The 19719-nt window shown below is 48.4% G+C and overlaps 1 protein-coding gene across 3 annotated transcripts in view; it reads right to left on the bottom strand.

The window, feature by feature from the left end:
* Positions 1 to 17987: 17987 nt before the first annotated feature.
* The window catches only part of LOC126995862 (uncharacterized), an 86649-nt gene continuing 84917 nt past the window's right edge, over positions 17988 to 19719 (bottom strand). For all 3 annotated transcript variants that reach the window (XM_050855748.1, XM_050855747.1, XM_050855749.1), the window contains exon 13: positions 17988 to 18551. In XM_050855748.1, coding sequence (XP_050711705.1) covers positions 18282 to 18551 — 270 coding nt within the window. In that variant the 3' untranslated portion in view covers positions 17988 to 18281. The remainder of the gene's footprint in view (positions 18552 to 19719) is intronic.

Raw genomic sequence — 19719 nt, 5'->3', positions numbered from 1 at the left:
GTGTCTGGCAGGGTGACAGGAAAGATTTTGGTGTCTGACAGAGTGACAGTAAAGAGTTTGGTGTTTGACAGGGTGACAGGAAAGAGTTTGGGTGGTTGGTAGGGTGACAGGGGAGACTTTGGTGTCTGGCAGGGTGACTGGAAAGATTTTTGTGTCTGGCAGAGTGAGAGGAAGAGGTTTGGTGTCTGTTAGGGTGACAGGGAAGAGTTTGATGTCTGGCAGAGTGACAGGAAAGATTTTGGTGTCTGGCAGGGTGACAGGAAGTTGTTAGGTGTCTGGCAGGTTGACAGGAAAGAGTTTGATGTCTGGCAGGATGACAGGAAAGATTTTGGCGTCTGGCAGGGTGACAGGGATGAGTTTGGTGTCTTGCAGGGTGACAGGGAAAAGTTTGGTGTCTGGGAGCGTGACAGGGAAGAGTTTGGTGTCTGGCAGGGTGACAGGGAAGACTTTGGTGTCTTGCAGGGTGACAGGGAAAAGTTATGTGTCTGGGAGGGTAACAGGGAAGAGTTTGGTGTCTGGCAGGGTGACAAGGAAGAGTTTAGTGTCTGGTCGGGTGACAGAGAAGAGTCTGGTGTCTGGGAGGGTGACAGGGAAGAGTTTGGTGTCTGGCAGGGTGACAGGGAAGAATTTGTTGTCTGGCAGTGCGACAGGGAAGAGTTTGTCGTCTGTCAGTGTGACAGGGAAGAGTTTGTGTTCTGGCAGGGTGATAGGGAAGAGTTTGTTGTCCTGCACTGTGATAGGGAAGAGTTTGTTGTCTGGCAGGTTGACACGGAATAGTTTGTTATCTGGCAGGGTGACAGGGAAGAGTTTATTGTCTGGCAGGGTGACAGGGAAGAGTTTATTGTCTGGCAGGGTGACACGGAAGAGTTTGTTATCTGGCAGGGTGACACGGAAAAGTTTGTTGTCTGGCAGGGTGTCACGGAAGAGTTTGTTGTCTGGCAGTGTGACAGGGAAGAGTTTGTTGTCTGGCAGGGTGACACGGAAAAGTTTGTTGTCTGGCAGGGTGTCACGGAAGAGTTTGTTGTCTGGCAGGGTGACAGGGAAGAGTTTGTTTTCTGGCAGGGTGACAGGGAAGAGTTTGTTGTCTGGCAGGGTGACACGGAAGAGTTTGGTGTCTGGCAGGGTGATAGGGGAGATTGTTTTCTGGCAGGGTGACAGGGAAGAGTTTTCTGTCTGGCAGGGTGACAGGGAAGAGTTTGGTGTCTGGCAGGATGACAAGGAAGATTTTGTTGTCTGGCAGGGTGACAGGGAAGAGTTTGTTGTCTGGCAGGGTGACCGGGAAGAGTTTGTTGTTTGGCAGGGTGACAGGGAAGAGTTTGGTTTCTGGTAGGGTGACAGGGAAGAGTTTGTTGTCTGGCAGGGTGACACGGAAGAGTTTGTTGTCTGGCACGGTGACAGGGAAGAGTTTGGTGTCTGGCAAGGTGACACGGAAGAGTTTGGTGTCTGGCAGGGTGACACGGAAGAGTTTCTTGTCTGGCAGGGTGACAGGGAAGAGTTTGGTGTCTGGCAGGGTGACACGGAAGAGTTTGGTGTCTGGCAAGGTGGCACGGAAGAGTTTGTTATCTGGCAGGGTGACAGGGTAGACCTTGTTGTCTGGCAGGGTGACACGGAAGAGATTGGTGTCTCGCAGGCTGACAGGGAACAGTTTGTTGTCCGGCAACGTGACAAGGAAGAGTTTGGTGTTTGGCAGGGTGACAGGGAGGAGTTTGGTGTCTGGCAGGGTGACAGAGAAAAATTTAGTATCTGACTGGGTGACAGAGAAGAGTTTGGTGTTTGGCAGGGTGACAGGGAAGAAGTTGGTGTCTGGCAGGGTGACAGGAAATATTCTGGTGTCTGACATAGTGACAGTAAAGAGTTTGGTGTTTGACAGTGTGACAGGGAAGAGTTTAGGTGGTTGGTAGGGTGACAGGGAAGACTTTGGTGTCTGGTAGGGTGACTGGAAAGATTTTTGTGTCTGGCAGGGTGAGAGGAAGAAGTTTGATGTCTGTTAGGGTGACAGGGAAGAGTTTGATATCTGGCAGGGTGACAGGAAAGATTTTGGTGTCTGGCAGGGTGACAGGAAGATGTTGGGTGTCTGGCAGGGTGACAGGAAAGAGTTTGATGTCTGGCAGTATGTCAGGAAAGATTTTGGCGTCTGGCAAGGTGACAGGGATGAGTTTGGTGTCTGGCAGGGTGACAGGGAAAAGTTTGGTGTCTGGGAGGGTGACAGGGAAGAGTTTGGTGTCTGGCAGGGTGACAGGGAAGAGTTTGGTGTCTGGCAGGGTGACAGGGAAAAGTTATGTGTCTGGGAGGGTAACAGGGAAGAGTTTGGTGTCTAGCAGGGTGACAGGGAAGAGTCTGGTGTCTGGGAGGGTGACAGGGAAGAGTTTGGTGTCTGGCAGGGTGACAGGGAAGAGTTTGGTGTCTGGCAGGGTGACAGGGAAAAGTTTGGTGTCTGGCAGGGTGAGAGTGAAAAGTTTGGTGTCTGGCAGGGTGACAGGGAAGAGTTTGGTGTCTGGCAGGGTGACAGGGAAGAGTTTGATGTTTGGCAGGGTGACGGAAAAGTCTGGTGTCTGGGAGTGTGACATGGAAGAGTTTCGTGTCTGACAGGGTAAGAGGGAAAATTTGGTGTCTGGGATGGTGAGAGGGAAGAGTTTGGTGTCTGGGAGGGTGACAGGGAGGAGTTTGGTGTCTGACAGGGTGACAGGGAAGAGTCTGGTGTCTGGGAGGTTGACAGGGAAGAGTTTGACGTCTGGCATGGCGACAGGGAAGTGTTTGGTGTCTGGCAGGGTGACAGGGAACAGTTTGGTGTCTGGCAGGGTGACTCGAAAGAGTTTGGTGTTGGCAGGGTGACTCGAAAGAGTTTGGTGTCTGGTAGAGTGACAGGAAAGAATTTGTTGTCTGGTAGGGTGACTGGGAAGAGTTTTGTGTTTCGCAGGGTGACAGGGAAAGAGTTTGGTGTCTGGCAGGGTGACAGTTAAGAGTTTGTTGTCTGTCAGAGTGACAGGGAAGAATTTGTTGTCTCGCAGGATGATAGGGAAATAGTTTGGTGTCTGGGAGGGTGACAAGGAAGAGTATGGGTGGTTCGCAGGGTGACAGGGAGGAATTTGAGTTGTTGGCAGGGCGACAGGGAAGAGTTTGAGTGGCTGGCAGGGTGACAGGGAGGAGTTCGAATTGTTGGCACGGCGACAGGGAAGATCTTGTTGTTTGGCAGGGCGACAGGGAAGATCTTGGTGTCTGGTAGGGTGACAGGGAAGAGTTTGTTTTCTGGCAAGGTACCAAGGATGAGTTTGGTGTCTGGCAGGTTGACAGGGAAGAGTTTAATGTCTAGCAATGTGACACTGAAGAGTTTGGTGTCTGGCAGGTTGACAGGGAAGTGTTTAATGTCTAACAATGTGACACTGAAGAGTTTGGTGTCTGGCAGGTTGACAGGGAAGAGTTTAATGTCTAGCAATGTGACACTGAAGAGTTTGGTGTCTGGCAGGAAGACAGGAATGAGTTTGTTTTCTGGCAGTGTGACAGGGAAGAGATTGGTGTCTGGCAGGGTGCCAAGCATTAGATTGGGTGGTTGGCTGGGGGACAGGGAAGAGTTTGGATGGTTGGTAAGGTGACAGGGAAAAGTTTGGTTTCTGGCAGGGTGACAGGAAAGAGTTTGAGTGGCTAGCAGGATGACAGGGAAGAGTGTTGGTGGCTGACAGGGCGACAGGGAAGAGTTTGGTTTGCTGGCTGGGTGTCAGTGAAGAGTTTGCTATCTGGCAGGGTGACAGGGAAGAGGTTTAGTTGGCGAGTGAGAGAAGCGACGCTTACCCGGTAGTAGTATTTGCGTCTTTCTGAAGGTGTGAATATCTTAATGATCCAACTATAACGCAGATTTACGAAGTCCTAACTAAAAGTCTTTACACTCAGGTTCAACGATGGACAAGTGTCCAGGGGTTTGCACTCTCGTCTCATATATGAGTTGTAAGCATCTTAAGGACCCATCTAGTACACAGATTGACGAAGTACTAAAGCAAAGCCTCCAGAGTCAGGTTCAGGGATATATAGCTGAGTGTGGGTTAGTAAATAAATCGTGTTATTTCCTCTCATTTTCTTCTTGTTATCTAGATGTGTAGGTATCTTAATGGATTTCGTTGACAACAACAACAACAACAACAACAATAATAATAATAATAATAATAATAATAATAATAATAATAATAATAATAATAATAATAATAATAATAATAATAATAATAATAATAATAATAATAATAATAATAATAATAATAATAATAATAATAATAATAATAATAGTAATAGTAATAATAATAATAATAATAATAATAATAATAATAATAATAATAATAATAATAATAATAATAATAATAATAATAATAATAATAATAATAATAATAATAATAATAATAATAATAATAATAATAATAATAATAATAATAACTAAAATGATGATGATGATGATGATAATAATAATAATAGTTAATAATCTTTAAAAATATGATAATAATGATGAAAATAATAATACCTTTAAATAACAATATGATAATTATATTTATATTGATAGTGATAATAATGATAATCACATTCATCATCATTATAATTACAAAACTGTCACTAAAACTATACAATCCCTACAGGGCACGGTGGTGTACACGTGCCCGCCACGATGAGTCACACTCCTGGCAGGGCTCACACTCGTGGACACGTGTCGATCACACTCGGTTGCGTTGGGGCGAAACATGTGTCGTTTCATTACCTCAGTGTGATTATACAACGACACACAAAAGTTAGTTGCCTTTGCATATCGTAGATGAAGGATTCAAGTAAGCAAGTAGTTTTCATGCAATTTGAAGTGGAAAAACCCTCATTTTGAGCAAAAGCATCCGGTCGGTGTGCACGGCGACCACCAGACCCACCCGGTCTGTAAGGGTTAAAGACCTAACCAACAATCCAACAATCCTCCCTCATTACCCCCTAAACACCACTCATCAGCCTCCCATGCATAACACGGCTGGACGCCGCTAGTGACGCAGCACAGCACCGGTCAACGCTCTCGGTAGGTGAAGATCAACCCCCACACCCGACAAGCCAGTCGACCCAATCTTCGTCATGGGGCAACAGAACTCTTGTAAACTGGAATGTTGATGGTGGAGGAGCCGAAGTCATTCCCCGGTGAGTCCCCTGATTGGGTAACGATGAAGTAGGACAGTACGTACAACGGGATATCTCGGACGTGAGACTCAACATGCAAGTCATGGGTCGAATGAATTGGGCGGATGAGTTGTAGGCAAATAGCACACGTAGGACTGTAAGGTACGGACGGGAAGATGGAAATGGAATGTGTAATGGTATGTGTGATAGGTATGTGATGTCGAATAGGAGCTGTGATGCATTGTGCCTTACGGTACTCGGCGCAGTCCTTAGGTGAGGTTAGGGCATTTACGACTGGTGATTTCAGCCAAAGGAATTTGCTGAAAAGTCCAGGCACATCAGCGCTTCCACACCCGGAAATCGAATTTACTTGCAATACTTGCTAGATTTCCTTAGATTTCATTAAAACGACAATTAAATTCCCTGAAACATTTCCTTGAAAATAGATTATTTTTCCCGGCCCGTGTGCGGAGTCTTGATATGCATTTTTTTATATAATTGTGTAACAAATGTGCTGCTTATGTTTTATGCTAAACTATGAATGAGGTATCTTGGAATGAAAAAAATATGCCTTATTAACCTCATGCAAGATGGCTTTCCATATTTTCGTATTAGCCAATTAATGATATTAATTTATTGCATACGACTCCCCATACCTAACGAACTTATTTTTATTATCGAGGTTCGTTATACTAACACGTCCATGTCTTGCTTTCTACCTTACAAATTACTCTCCTGTTGTCATGCTATATTATGTATTCTACTAACCTTTAAACCTCTTGGAAAACCGAAGGAAAATGTGTGAAGATCATTACAACTGCGATGATAGAGATGAAGGTTGTCTGTAAATGTCAAGGAACGGAGGGGTGGCACAATGCGACGAAATGTCGAAACACAGGGGTCAAGAGGGGCGAAGCCCACTGTTTGGGTCCACGTATAATCACCTGTCTGTTAGTGACCCTAAGAGAGGTCAAGAGGGACGAAGCCCCCTGTTTTGGTCCACGTAACCTGTCTGTTAGTGACCCCAAGAGAGGTCAAGAGGGACGAAGCCCTCTGTTTGGGTCCACGTATGATTACCTGTCTGTTAGTGACCCTGAGAAAGGTCAAGAGGGGCGAAGCCCCCTCCCACCCATCGGTAATGGGATATTGGATTATAGCTGTGGTGTGAGCCCCGGGTTTTGGCTCCCGTGGGACGACGCTATGCGCCACTCCGCCGCCCGCCGGCAGCGCGGGTTTCCACACATTTTTGATGCTTATTATCATAGTTGCTTTGATCTCTACACTCTTTCATATGTTTTTTCAATGAGGCGTAAAAGGTATTAGAATACATTTTTAACAGCAGAGGAGCATTTTTGTTTGTTTGTTTGTTTTACGTCCTGGCCTCTGGGCCCGGTAGGCTTTCTTTGGGGGCCTGGTGGTCGGCCCAAGCCCGTCATGGGGCGGGCAAGTGTTTATAGTTGCGCCATAGAGTCCGGGTTGATGGGTGGTCTTCAGGACACCATGTGGGTGGTCTTTGGCCACTCAACGGTGAATGAAAAACCTCAGGTGGTAGCGGCGGATTCGAACCCACATCATTCAGGACGCGGCGAATGCGGTGACGGCACGCTAACCACTCAGCCACCACCTCGGGGCATTAATAAAATTAATCTTTACCATGCAATGTCCTCCCAGGATATATCTGAATGACTTAAACCTATCCATTCAGTATATCCTTACACTCTACCTTACTTGAAGACCAGCTTGCCCTGACTATACCCTTGCCACACATGAAACCATTCGTCACACTCTTAGGTATACCTGTGCTAGACAGAGCACACATAAGTTTTACCTGAAGGACACCATACTTACAAGATGCACAGTCTTCATACATTTCCATTCAATCTGATTAGAGTTTATTAATTATTATATCACCTCTCAAGCACCCCAGCCAAAAAAAATTAACACCCCCGCACGGCCAGGCACACTCAGATAAAAGCACACTATGCATAAGTACGAAAGGTTTTGTTGCTCAAGGCCGTAGTGACCAGTGAGTACGATGCGTGCCATTGTTGCTGGCGTGTGTGCAGTGCGAGATTATAACCGAATTTCCCACTTGATAAGATTGTAAAAGGTAAGGACTACTTCTTAAGTATTTCTGTATTCTAATCCTATGTGACTATTTCGTCGATATTTCCTTATAAATTTCCTTCACAAAGCTGGATTTCCTTAGATTTCTCTAGATTTTTGCACTTTCTTAGAACTTTTCTTGCTAGACCCATATTTCCTTGAAAGTGGAAAGACTGAGGCACGCCGCCCAACACACCACCCGAGAAGCAGAAGTCGGGCGGGAGGCGTGGAAGGGCGCTGTTTGGTGCCAGTGTGGTGTCGTCTACCATCCTTTGTCGTTAGACATCCAACCCTGAACTTCGCATCGCGGAACATAATCTTTACTATCATAGAGTAACTAAGTGAAGCTTCTAAATGTAAAAAAAAAGTACCAAGGAGGACCTAAAGAGCGATGCAAAGCGGAACAGGTCACAAGAAGAAAAAGACTGATTGTTGATATCCTAGATATATACATACATACGCCATCATTTGCTTTTATAATAATATAAATAAACTTGGGTGGGACAGATCTCGACAACCAGTCGACAAAAGATACGGTTCATGTATATATTCAGGATGAGATGTCTCGCGATATACGGGATGTCTGATGACACCACACCGGGGCTGCACGACTCCTCACGAAATTTCATTGTGACTGTACATACATACGAGTGTTCGTTTGTATATACACGCAGCAAACTTTCAAACGCCCTTAATAACTAACGAGAGAGAGAGAGAGAGAGAGAGAGAGAGAGAGAGAGAGAGAGAGAGAGAGAGAGAGAGAGAGAGAGAGAGAGAGAGAGAGAGAGAGAGAGAGAGAGAGAGAGAGAGAGAGAGAGAGAGAGAGAGAGAGAGAGAGAGAGAGAGAGAGAGAGAGAGAGAGAGAGAGAGAGAGAGAGAGAGAGAGAGAGAGAGAGAGAGAGAGAGAGAGAGAGAGAGAGAGAGAGAGAGAGAGAGAGAGAGAGAGAGAGAGAGAGAGAGAGAGAGAGAGAGAGAGAGAGAGAGAGAGAGAGAGAGAGAGGGGGGGGGGGAGAGGGGCAGAAAGACAGGGCTGTAGCAGCCACCGCTCAGGCGGTCCCGTGCTCTCCTCCAGTGAGACGGAAAATGAGACGCTGCAAGCACAGACTTCTTAGTGTTTTCATGCAAAATGTTCTTCGTCACTACTTGTCTGCCAGTCTGTCGTGTCGCGTCTTCATTGTTAACTTTTCTTGTACTCGTTTATCTTTGACTGTCCGTCCATGTCCTCTTGTCGTCCACTCATACACATTGTTCCAGACATACACATCAACACCTATGTCACCCACACGTCACAACATTCACACAAACGCACATGCATACAAACACCTTTTCTTTGTGTTTTGTTTGTGTCAATGACCTGTGCGATGTTTTCCAATTAAAGTAACCCTGGCGGATATGACTTTCTCTATCCGTGACCCGATTAGCACTTAGAACACTCGGTACCACCAATAATTGGTGACCCTGCAGTGTTGCTATGGTTCAAGGTGGCTTATAACCGCTGCCGTTTCAAGGGCACTCTTTCCCAGAGGGTGGACCTGAGTCAGAAGCATCTGATTCATTCGTCCTACCCTCTCCTGGGGCAAAAATCCTCATTCCACTTGGGGTTCGTGAGGCTGAGCCTTTCAGGTCGGGAGAAGCATTACGCCATGGGCGTAGCTGCCACCCTCAGGGTTCTCCCCCGCCCTCCCCCAGGCACCCTCTGTGCCCTCCTCCAGGCGCCTTCTGCGCCTCCCCCAGGCACCCTCTGTGCCCCCCTCCAGGCACCCTCTGTGCCTCCCCCAGGCTCCCTCTGTGCACCTCCTCCAGGCACCCTCTGTGCGCCTCCTCCAGGCACCCTCTGTGCGCCTCCTCCAGGCACCTTCAGCGCTTCCACCAGGCACCTTCAGCGCCTCCTCCAGGCACTTTCAGCGCCTCCTCCTGGCATCCATTGTGGCCCCTCTCCAGACATCTTTTGTGCCCCATGGTGCTCCTCCCGGCGCTCACTAACCCAGCCCCACCCCTCCTCCTTCCTGCCTTCCCCCTGGTACGGCGACTGAGACACGCACACCGTGTGACACACTACACACACTCAGTGAACACTCAAACACAGTGCGACACATTACTGAGACACACAGTGCGACACATTACTGAGACACACAGTGCCACAAACTCAGTGTACACGCCACACAGACTCAGTGTACACGCCATACAGACTCAGTGTACACGCCATACAGACTCAGTGTATACGCCACCACACACCACACAGACTCAGAGAGACACGCAAACACGGTGTGACACCCCACTGGGATTACTAGCTACCCCCTGGATTAACCACCGCCTCCTGGATCTACCACCGCCCGCTTGGATTATCCTACACTTATGAATCTTTGTGTACAGCGCAGTGTGTCCAGCAACAGTTCAGTGTGCACGTCCCCAGCAACAGTTAGTGTCACAGTGTTACCTACTAAGCGTACAGTGTTGTGTTACAGTGCCCTTTTGAACACTGGTTCACTCCCCGAGCCACAGAGGCCCGTGGCACGTGCCAGCACCTACAGTACACGCAGTTCGTTCTACTCTCACGGACTGCCGCGGCTCCTGGCACATGCTAGTGCCCCTCACTTTTCAACCCGCTGTGGCCCCCGGCTCGCTGGCATCTAGCGCCTTCCCACGCAGTCGTTCGACGCACTCACGACTGCCGCGGCCCCTGGCACATGCTAGCGCCCCTCACTCCTCAACCGGCTGTGGCCCCTGGCAGGCTGGCAGCTAGCGCCTTCACACGCAGTTCCCTCGACGCTCTAGGACTGCCGTGGCCCCCGGCGCGTTTACGCCAGTGCCTATTGCCCATCTCCACGCCGCTAGACTTCACCATACCTGACGACGACATGCAACGCTTCCTCTACAACAGCGGCGTCCTTCAGAGCACCACTCTTCTGCTCAGGACCCGTCTACGTGGTTCGCGATTTGGGAGTGCGGATTCAAGCCTTCCAGGATCTATTAAACAGCCAACCACTCAACTCACTTCAGCTCGACTTACCGTAGCTGTCCTCGCTGCGCTGATCATCTCAGCTCGACTCACCGTAGCTGTCCCCTACGCGCTACTCACTTCAGCTCGGCTCACTGCAGCTGCACACAACCCTCAACTCACTTCAGCTCGACTCACCGTAGCTGTTGTCACTGCACTACTCACTCCAGCTCGACTTACCGTAGCTGTCCTCACCGCGCAACTCACCCCAGCTCGACTCACCATAGCTGAACTCTACTCAACGCAATGCATCTCAGCGCAACTTATCGCGCACCTCAACTCAACTCAGCGCAACTTACCGCGCACCTCAACGCAACTCTACTCAGCCCAACTTACTGCACACCTCAACGCAACTCTACTCAACGCAACTCACCGCGCAACACTACTCATCTTAACGCAACATCGTCTGTGCCACAGCGCCCCCACTTCAGGGAAGATTTCGTTCCTCCTTCCTCGTCACTGGGGGGGGGGGGGGGATACTTGTAGCAGCCACCGCTCAAGCGGTCCCGTGCTCTCCTCCAGTGAGACGGAAATTGAGGCGCTGCAAGCACAGACTTCTTAGTGTTTTCATGTAAAATGTTCATCGTCACTACTTGTCTGCCAGTCTGTCGTGTCGCGTCTTCATTGTTAACTTTTCTTGTACTCGTTTATCTTTGACTGTCCGTCCATGTCCTCTTGTCGTCCACTCATACACATTGTTCCACACATACACATCAACACCTATGTCACCCATACGTCACAACATTCATACAAACGCACATACATACAAACACCTTTTCTTTGTGTTTTGCTTGTGTCAATGACCTGTGCGATGTTTTCCAAATAAAATCAGAGACACGCCAGTCCTCGTCGACGGACCGACTTGGTCGGCTAGATTTCGATCGCCGATAGAGTCGGTCTGTCGGCTCCCTGCTACGGGCCGCCTTTGGCAAAGGCCCGTGCTCCCTCGTTCAAGAGGGAGCAATCTCACCCCCCCCCCCAAAATAAAGTAACCCTGGCGGATATGACTTTCTCTATCCGTGACCCGATTAGCACTTTAGAACACTTGCTACCACCAACAGGGCTGCCGGTTGGGTAGTTGATTACCACTACGTCATAGCTGAACGTCACATCAACGTCACGACATGAATGAAAGGCGGTGTATACATGATGGCGACATTTAGCCTCGCTCCCTGTGCCCGTATATTATAGCGAAGTTTACCCTAAAGTTACTCCTGAAGGTGCCGTAATCATCTACATTTGGCACCTAAGCCCATTATTGCCAATTAGGTCGGTGTTTTAAACATAATCTTCCAAAATACCATCCTTGTCCAAAGCTACATTAAAATGTTATCGAAAAACTGTGTGACATGACCCCTGAAACGCTTATAGTAGTGGCGCATCCGAATTTTATTCATAGTGTCTGCCGTGATGAATGACTCTTGCTTGTCCCATGCTGCCCCCGGCGCTCCTCATGAATGTAGTCGCTGAGGTTAGCGCTGAGTCAAGATCTGGGCAGCATGTGGGTGGTCTTCCGCCACTCGGCAACGGTTACAAATTGTCAGTGCGCATTGGTGAACCTGGGTCCTCAGGCTCACCACGCCCGCACGCTGACCACTCGGCTACTACTTCTCCTTGGTAATGGCCAAACACTTATAATATATAGTATCAAATATCAGTTGAAGGAATTGCAACCTAAACTACCACGGCAAATAAAGCAAACAGAATGGTGTGCTTCATCAATAGGAACCAATAAAGATGCAATACTTCGCCTATACAATAGTTCAGTCCGACCCCACTAAGAATATGCGATAGTTTTTGTCTTACTACCATACGAAGGACATTTCTAAATTTGAAGATCTTCAACGTAGGGCAATAAAGCAGATCTCCTTCCGCAACAAATCTTACGAGGAAAGACTCTCAGTGTTTCTAATGGCGAAAATATAATTGTAAGGGAAGACTGCTATTAACTCATTCCCGCTTCCCCCAGTAAGCGGCGCTTCGGATCCTGCTCCATTTCGCCAGGGTTCGAACGGACGCGATGTGGATAATCAACATACTGTGGGACTCAGCCGTATCATGACACCTTTTACCGCGGCTTCCCATCCAGCCCTCCACATACTAGTGACTCACATCATTATATTTATTTTCCCTTGACCTGCTTGCACTATACACTATTACTAATTGAAAAAATGAATATGCTGGATGTTGCCATCACAATAACCCTTGAAGGTGGTTCACAAAGTTCACAAAGAGAACAACTGGATCTTAATAAGTATGGGCATTCGCCAGTATGCGTGTTGGAGGCGAGTTAGGGGGAGTGCATCGCCTCGCCCACCCTACAACACCAACCTCAAGCGTCACTCTGACCCGCAGACCCCTTCCCCTCCAAGTACCTCACCAGCCTCTAGCCTTCTCGGCTCATTCGCTCCGCAAGGTACTCGGTATCCTCAGAGGCTCGGGATGTTCCAGGAGCCCACACGCAGAGCCCCCCCCAAGGTTAACCCTGGGCTTGGTTCTGTGGACAGGTGCCACATTTGCACCAGCCTGGCCACCCACCTTGGGGATGCGGGGGTCCCATACGAGTATACCCTATCCCTCTACATGTTACGTGGCGCTCACTCTTGAACAGGGCAAGTTAGGTTTAGTGTGGTTTGATCAGAGGCACGATAGATAATTTTAAGTGGGAATCACAAAGAGTATTTTCCGGAACACCCCGTGGTTTGTCTCGGGAGCTATAGTCGAGCGTCTTTACTCGGTGACCACACACCCGTTGAGATATTGGAAATATGCGTGCCGTAGGCTTTGCCCTGCACCCGTCATAGGAGGTAGGCTCACCTAATGAACAATTTATCTATAATGTGAGCACACGCCTTAGCTGTCTCCTCTCCAGACAATCCTAGGGTAACCCAACACAAATATTCCCAGAGTCGATCACACAGTCACTGAGTATACAACAACCTTTCAAAAGAACACAATAGCAACATGACAATATCGCCCCCCCCCCCCCCCCTCTGGCAGTCCATGTAGGCCCCTGGGCCCGGATCCAAAGAGAAGGCTGCTTACCAACATCGGTATCGTTACCGAACGTTGGCCCGGACGACATCGGTAAATTCAGATCCAAAGAGGAGACTTAACGATATCGCTCGGGCATGGCTACTGCAGAAAGCCAACTGATTAGGTAAGCGCCACGATGATGTCATCAGACTCGACAGCCAATCACAACAAGTCTTTGAAAATTTTTCAGCCAATCATACGGATGCATTCCTTAGCTATGGCGGCCAACGTTGTCAGATTGTCGTACTCAGCCGCTTATATTTCCAACTTCCTACCCCAAAACGGTCTTCTGGGCTGCAATAACGAAACTCATTTATAGTTATCGTTAAAAGAGTTAGATCCTGATGTTTCTTGGCAATAGTTAGGAAACTTAGGCGTTAGAAACCGGTAAATACTATGCTCTGAGAACGATAACCCTCACCTTACACACGGCAGGAAAGTTCTTTTACCCAGAAAAAGGTTGAACCACTGAGGAAAATGTGGCGGCCGAGGTTCAGTGAGTCTGAGCTGCTGACAATGGTTGAGGAGGTGGAGAAGAGAGAGGCAGTCATCATGGAGAAACATGACTACGGGGCATAACGGGAGAAGAAGCAGCCTATAGCTGGCAGCAAGTCGTCCTCAGCCTCTTATGGTTGCCGATTTCCGACACAAAAACTCTCTCCTGGGCCCCGATAACTGGATTCATATATTGCTATAGTCATAATGACTGATTATTAGTGCTTCTGGGCAATAGTTAAGGGTCAGAAACCGGTAAATACGATGCTCTGAGTACGACTATCTGGCAATGGTCTTAGAGATGCCTGATTTTCTTGTGACAGTGACACTCTTTACCGGGGAGGGGGCCGAGGCACGGGCCGGGGTGGAGGTAAGCAGCAGCGAGGCGGCGCTTGTGTTGATATTTTAGTCGTGTGCAGTGTGTACAGATCATCCTTTTATAATTAAATTTGCTTTGTGTACTCTAAAACCTATAGCTAATGCCAAAAAATCATAAATAAGTTTATCATGATGAACTTTGTTACGTTTACGAAGGAGCTGGGGCTCTCGTTAAGTTAACCACGCTGTGACGTCATAGTTTAGCTTCTTGGATACCATTAACGAATGTTTACATCGGTACCTCAGTTAGCGATGTAACGGTCCGAATGTGAATGAACGAGAATGTAAGTGTAAGCGAGTGCGTGAATGAACGAGAGAATGTGAGTAAGTCGGTGAGTGACAGAGTGAGTAAGTGTGAGCGAGTGGGAGCGTGGATGAGTGAATGAGTGAAAGAGTGAATGGGTGGTTGAGGAATGTAAGTGCGTAAAAGGTTATGAGAAGATAACTCTGCGAGTGAATGAGCAAATATATGAACGAGATACTGAAATCCCTCATCTCAAAGCCTCGAACACCCCCCAAGAAATCTATAACTAGTTAGGTAGTTAGGGTTTGATTGTAATGCCGAGAGGGAGTCAGGTGAAGAAGGGGGAGGAGCTTAGCGAGGAGCAGAGGCGAGAAGGGGAGGGCAAGGAGACCCACGGGTCAGTGAGGAGACAAGCACCACTGCAGCAGGCCAGAAGCGGGAGAGAAGTGAGGAGACAAGCACCACTGCAGCAAGCCAGAAGCTTGGAGGACGTACACACCACCCACGGCCTGCTGTGTGAGGCGGGCTAGCAGGAGACGAGCAGCAGCCCTAGCAAGGAAAGGCAGCGAGTTGGAGTTGAGTGAGAGCGGTGTCCACCTCTCCACTCAGCCCCCCCCCGAAAAACCGCCCACGGCCTGCGGGGTGAGACGGACTACAGGATGGGAACTTGTATGGCGGGGTAACCTGCCCCTCGACTGTCCTGGGGGCCGAAATACCACTGCCCCAAGCTGCTCCCTACATCAAAGGGCGCCCGCCTCTTCATACCACCCGAGCCGCTCCATCTCCACATCAAGCGGTGCCCGTCTGTCCAGCACCAGGACCGCCCATTCCCATCGTGGACGTCCTCTGCCGAGCCCGACACTCGCGCCAGCTCCTCCTCCTCCGCATCCAGCAACTAGAGCTTAGCATTCTGTGTATTCCCCAAATATCCCTTGTGCCGGTAGCTCGCTAGCTTAGAGGCCTACAGCCTGTCGGTCATTCATTTTTTTTTCATATTTTTATTAGTACTCCGCTAACCTTTGCAAATAAACCAAATACATATTTATATATAACCTTCCTGAGTATTATCATTTGGAGCCTGTTTTGCTGCTCATTGGAAATTACTGAATCATACACACATCCCCTCCATAGTACATTATCACCATCCAGTTTCTTAATGCTGTCTCAAAAAATGGTTCCCACGGAAATCCTCCCACCTTCCATAATTAACCACACAAGTAACGCCCTTCTGGTCACAAACTTCGGAACGAGTGTTCACTTGTCCTGAGGCCTTAACATCCGGGACCAGCGCTCGACAACTACCACGCTACCACATACCATCATAACCCTAGTGGTTGTCATAAAAGGGATGTAGCTTTCATTTATTTATTTAATTTAATATTTTCTCTATTTTCCACGCTACAGCGAGATCGTTAACGCTTCTTGGATCTAGGCCCTGGATCAGCCCCTCACCTCAGCAGTGCTCACCTCAGTGTTCCCAGGCAGTCCCAGCTTCCTGCTCCCGTCAGCATGTCAGCGGCGTTCACTAGTGCGATCTTGCATCCTCTCCGTCCCAAAATGGCTTCAAACACCACCGAGGAGCCACACAGTCCACTTTCGGGGCCCTGCAATACCTCCAGCACCGTGTTTGTGCCCTTGAGCGGAAGCAGCACACCGCCCCCACCAAGGCTCAGCAGCAGACTGGGGCAGCGGCGGTCTCAGGGGCTCGTGTGTTCGAGCCATGAGAACCAACGAACCCTCAGAACGGAGCTTCGGTCACGGGTTCGATTGGATAGTTGAATAGTTGTTGTTGTTGTTCCCTTGAGCCATTGGATAGGTAGGTAGTTAGTGTGATAAGATTTCCATCGAGTGTTATAAGTGTTAACATTGTGATCTGGCGCTGCACTTGTATCAGTTGATGTTTCGCTGCCAATAGCAAAAGACTCACCTGTCATCAATTATACGTTTCTCTGCCCTCGAAACATCCCACAAGTTCGAATACTTTGAATTTCCTAACGATATAAAGAAAAGTCGAGGTGATTTTCAGGTTTGATGGAGTATATTTGTTATTTCTTCGCCGTCCGAGGCACAATGTTTAGTCGAAAATACAGTTGTCTTTCGTTATGTTAGAATATATAAATAATGAATGTTGATAACGAGAGTAATTACAGGAGTGACGCTAAGCTAATGAGTTGAAACGATTCCTATAATGATCAGGTCTCGTTGTTGTGTTGACGATGCTTCCTCCTCCTCTTCATCTTCCTCCTCCTCAGTCTCTTCCTCCTATTATCGTTGTCCTCATGCAGTTCACGTCACCCACTTCATCTGATCTTCTTTCTCCTTTTATAACCTGAGTATTCGTCGTTCTTTCTTCTTTTTCTTTTCAACTTCTTTGTTCCTCTTATTCACTCTTTATTTTGTCCTCTTCGTCCTCATTTTCGTCCCTCTAATCTTCCTCCTCTTCCTTTTTATTCTGTTTATCGTTTTCTCTATTCTATCGTTCTTGTTCATCTTTCGGTCTTTGTCTTCATTTTCGTCCCTTTAATCTTCTTCTTCCTCCTCTTTAATCTCATCTTCTTCCTTCTCTTCCTGTTTATCGTTTTTCTCTACTCCTTAGTGCTCTCGTTCTTCTCAGGATCTATACGAGAGACGGGTCGACCGATGCGTGGACCAGAATAAGCCCTGTTCCGCGCACGTCGTCATCAGCGTCTTACCGCCCGCGCGGGTTGCCACTCACTGATTAGCTTACTAGCCAGTATTTAAACACTTTCTTTCCTTTTTTTGTGTGTTTTTGCTTCTTGCTACTACTTATGAAACTACAAGGTATAAAAACAAATGTTATTAGGCGCACAGTGACATGTATTACTGCATGAGAGGTACGATCAATTTAATATCAAAATAAAATTCTCTCTCTCTCTCTCTCTCTCTCTCTCTCTCTCTCTCTCTCTCTCTCTCTCTCTCTCTCTCTCTCTCTCTCTCTCTCTCTCTCTCTCTCTCTCTCTCTCGTTACTGGTGTTTATTTTGTCTGTACGCCGGCAGCAAGTCACCCACTTGTTTCTTATAGATTTTTCTTTGGGGAATCTAAAATATCGCACAGTATTTCCGTTTTTTTTATAATTATTGCACCCATATACCGAACAGTTACTCGGCATATTTGCGGAAAAAAGGACACTGCCACACATCAGAGGGGGAGGAGTGCTGAGTTCAGACTGAAGCATCCTGGACGGAAGTCTGAAGAGCCTGGCCAGTTTGTGAGGCACGAGTGTGAGCTAGGCTGAGGCGCTGCTGACGTCACGTTAATCCTGACTCGTGGCTCGCCGAGCTGCTCCCCGTCCAAGCGGAGAGCTAAATGCAGGAGCAAAAGCTCGCGAACGAGCCATCCCGCGAGCAAAAGCTGCCAGCAAAAGCTCGTGCTCGCCAGATTTGGGTCCAGTGTGACGCCAGCTTTAGCTGCGCGTCCGTCGACCCGTCTCTCGCATGGATCCTGTTTTTTCTTCTTAGTTCTTTTCTTTCTCGTCTTCGTCCTCATCTTCGTCCCTCTAATCTTCCTCTTCCTCCTCTTTAATCGTATCCTCCTACTTCTATTTTCCTGTTATCGCTTTTCTCTACTCTTTAGCGTTTTCGTTCTTCTTAGTTCTTTCCTTTCTCGTCTTCTTCCTCATCTTCATCCCTCTAATCTTCCTCTTCCTCCTCTTTAATCGCATCCTCTTCCTTCTATTTTCCTGTTATCGTTTTTCTCAACTCTTTAGTTATTTTTCTTCGTTCTCTTCGTCTTCTTCGTCCTCATCCTCGTCGTTCACTAATCCAACATCACCTTCTCGACATCGTCCTCCTCCGCCTTCTTCTCATCCTTTTTCTCCTCCTCGCCCTCCTCCTCCTTCTTCTCTTCGTCTTCTTCGTCCTCATCCTCGTCGTTCACTAATCCAACATCACCTCCTCGACATCGTCCTCCTTCGCCTTCTTCTCAACCTCCTCCTCCTCCTCCTCGCCCTCCTCCTCCTTCTCTTCGTCCTTCTCCTCGTCCTCGTCCTCGTCCTCGTCCCCGGAAAGAGCGTCGGGGAAGTAGGTCTCGAGGATCTCGCTCACCCTCTCCACCACCTCCTCGTCCTCGTGTTTGAGTTTCCCCTTCAAGGTCTCCACGCCACCCGCCTCCTCCACGCCCTTCACCGCCGCGTCGCCCTCCGTTTTCTGTTGAGAGTGGAGTGGGTGAGACAAACACACAGAAAGGCAGACAAACAGACAGACAGACAGAGAAAGAGAGACGTATAGTTGTAGCAGTAGCAGTAGAAATAGCAGGCCAATAAGAGGATAAACAATAGCAGAATTAGCAGGAGAAATGGAGACCGCAAAAACTATTGAAGCTAACAGACAGACAGACAGAGACAAACAGATAGATAGATAGACAGACAGACAGAGAGAAACGTAGTAGTAGCCGTAGCAGTAAAAATAGCAGGCTGCAACAGGTAGTGATAGCAGAAGAAACAATAGGAGGAAGAGCAGAATAAGTGGAGAAAGTGGAAAAAGCAGAAACTATTGAAGCTAGCAGACAGACAGAGACAGACAGATAGATAGACAGAGAGAGAGAGAGAGAGAGAGAGAGAGAGAGAGAGAGAGAGAGAGAGAGAGAGAGAGAGAGAGAGAGAGAGAGAGAGAGAGAGAGAGAGAGAGAGAGAGAGAGAGAGTCCCTTATAACAACCAAACTCACGGCCTTCCTCGATGCCCACCATCTCCTCAACTCCAAGCAATTCGGCTTCCGGCAGGGAAGATCTGCTGCAGACCTGCTGCTCCTTAACTCTGCCTCATGGAACCACTCGCTGGACAGGGGACTCGACACCGTCGTGGCTCTTGACATAGCCGGAGCCTTCGACAGGGTTTGGCACCAAGGCCTCATCGCCAAGCTGAAGAGCCTAGGTGTGCGAGGCGCCCTCCTGCAACTCATTGGGGACTACCTCCAGGACAGGGCGTTACAGGTGGTGATTAACGGCCACACCTCAAGCCAGCACCCCATCAATGCAAGCGTGCCCCAGGGCAGCGTACTAGGGCCTCTACTGTGGAATGTTTATTTCAATGACATTCTCCAGCTCATCCCTGAGGCCCAGGCGTACGCTGACGACTGCACCCTTGCCTTCACCAGCGACAGACAGGACTGGCAAGGCACAGTGTGTCGCATCAACATGGCACTCGACAAAATTATCGCCTGGAGCGGCTGCTGGCAAGTCACCCTGGCCCCTGACAAAACGCAAGCAATGTAATATCCCGCAGGCGAGATATCAACAATCTAGCCGGGCCGGGGATACAACTGGAGGGGAAAACGCTACCCCTTCAAGACTCCATCTCCATTCTCAGGTGGAGTTCG

This window comes from Eriocheir sinensis, chromosome 9 (genome assembly GCF_024679095.1).
Source record: "Eriocheir sinensis breed Jianghai 21 chromosome 9, ASM2467909v1, whole genome shotgun sequence".
In the NCBI taxonomy this organism is placed as follows: Eukaryota; Metazoa; Arthropoda; class Malacostraca; order Decapoda; family Varunidae; genus Eriocheir; species Eriocheir sinensis.
The sequence above is the reverse complement of the archived record's forward strand: the minus strand, read 5'-3'. Positions and strand labels throughout refer to the sequence as shown.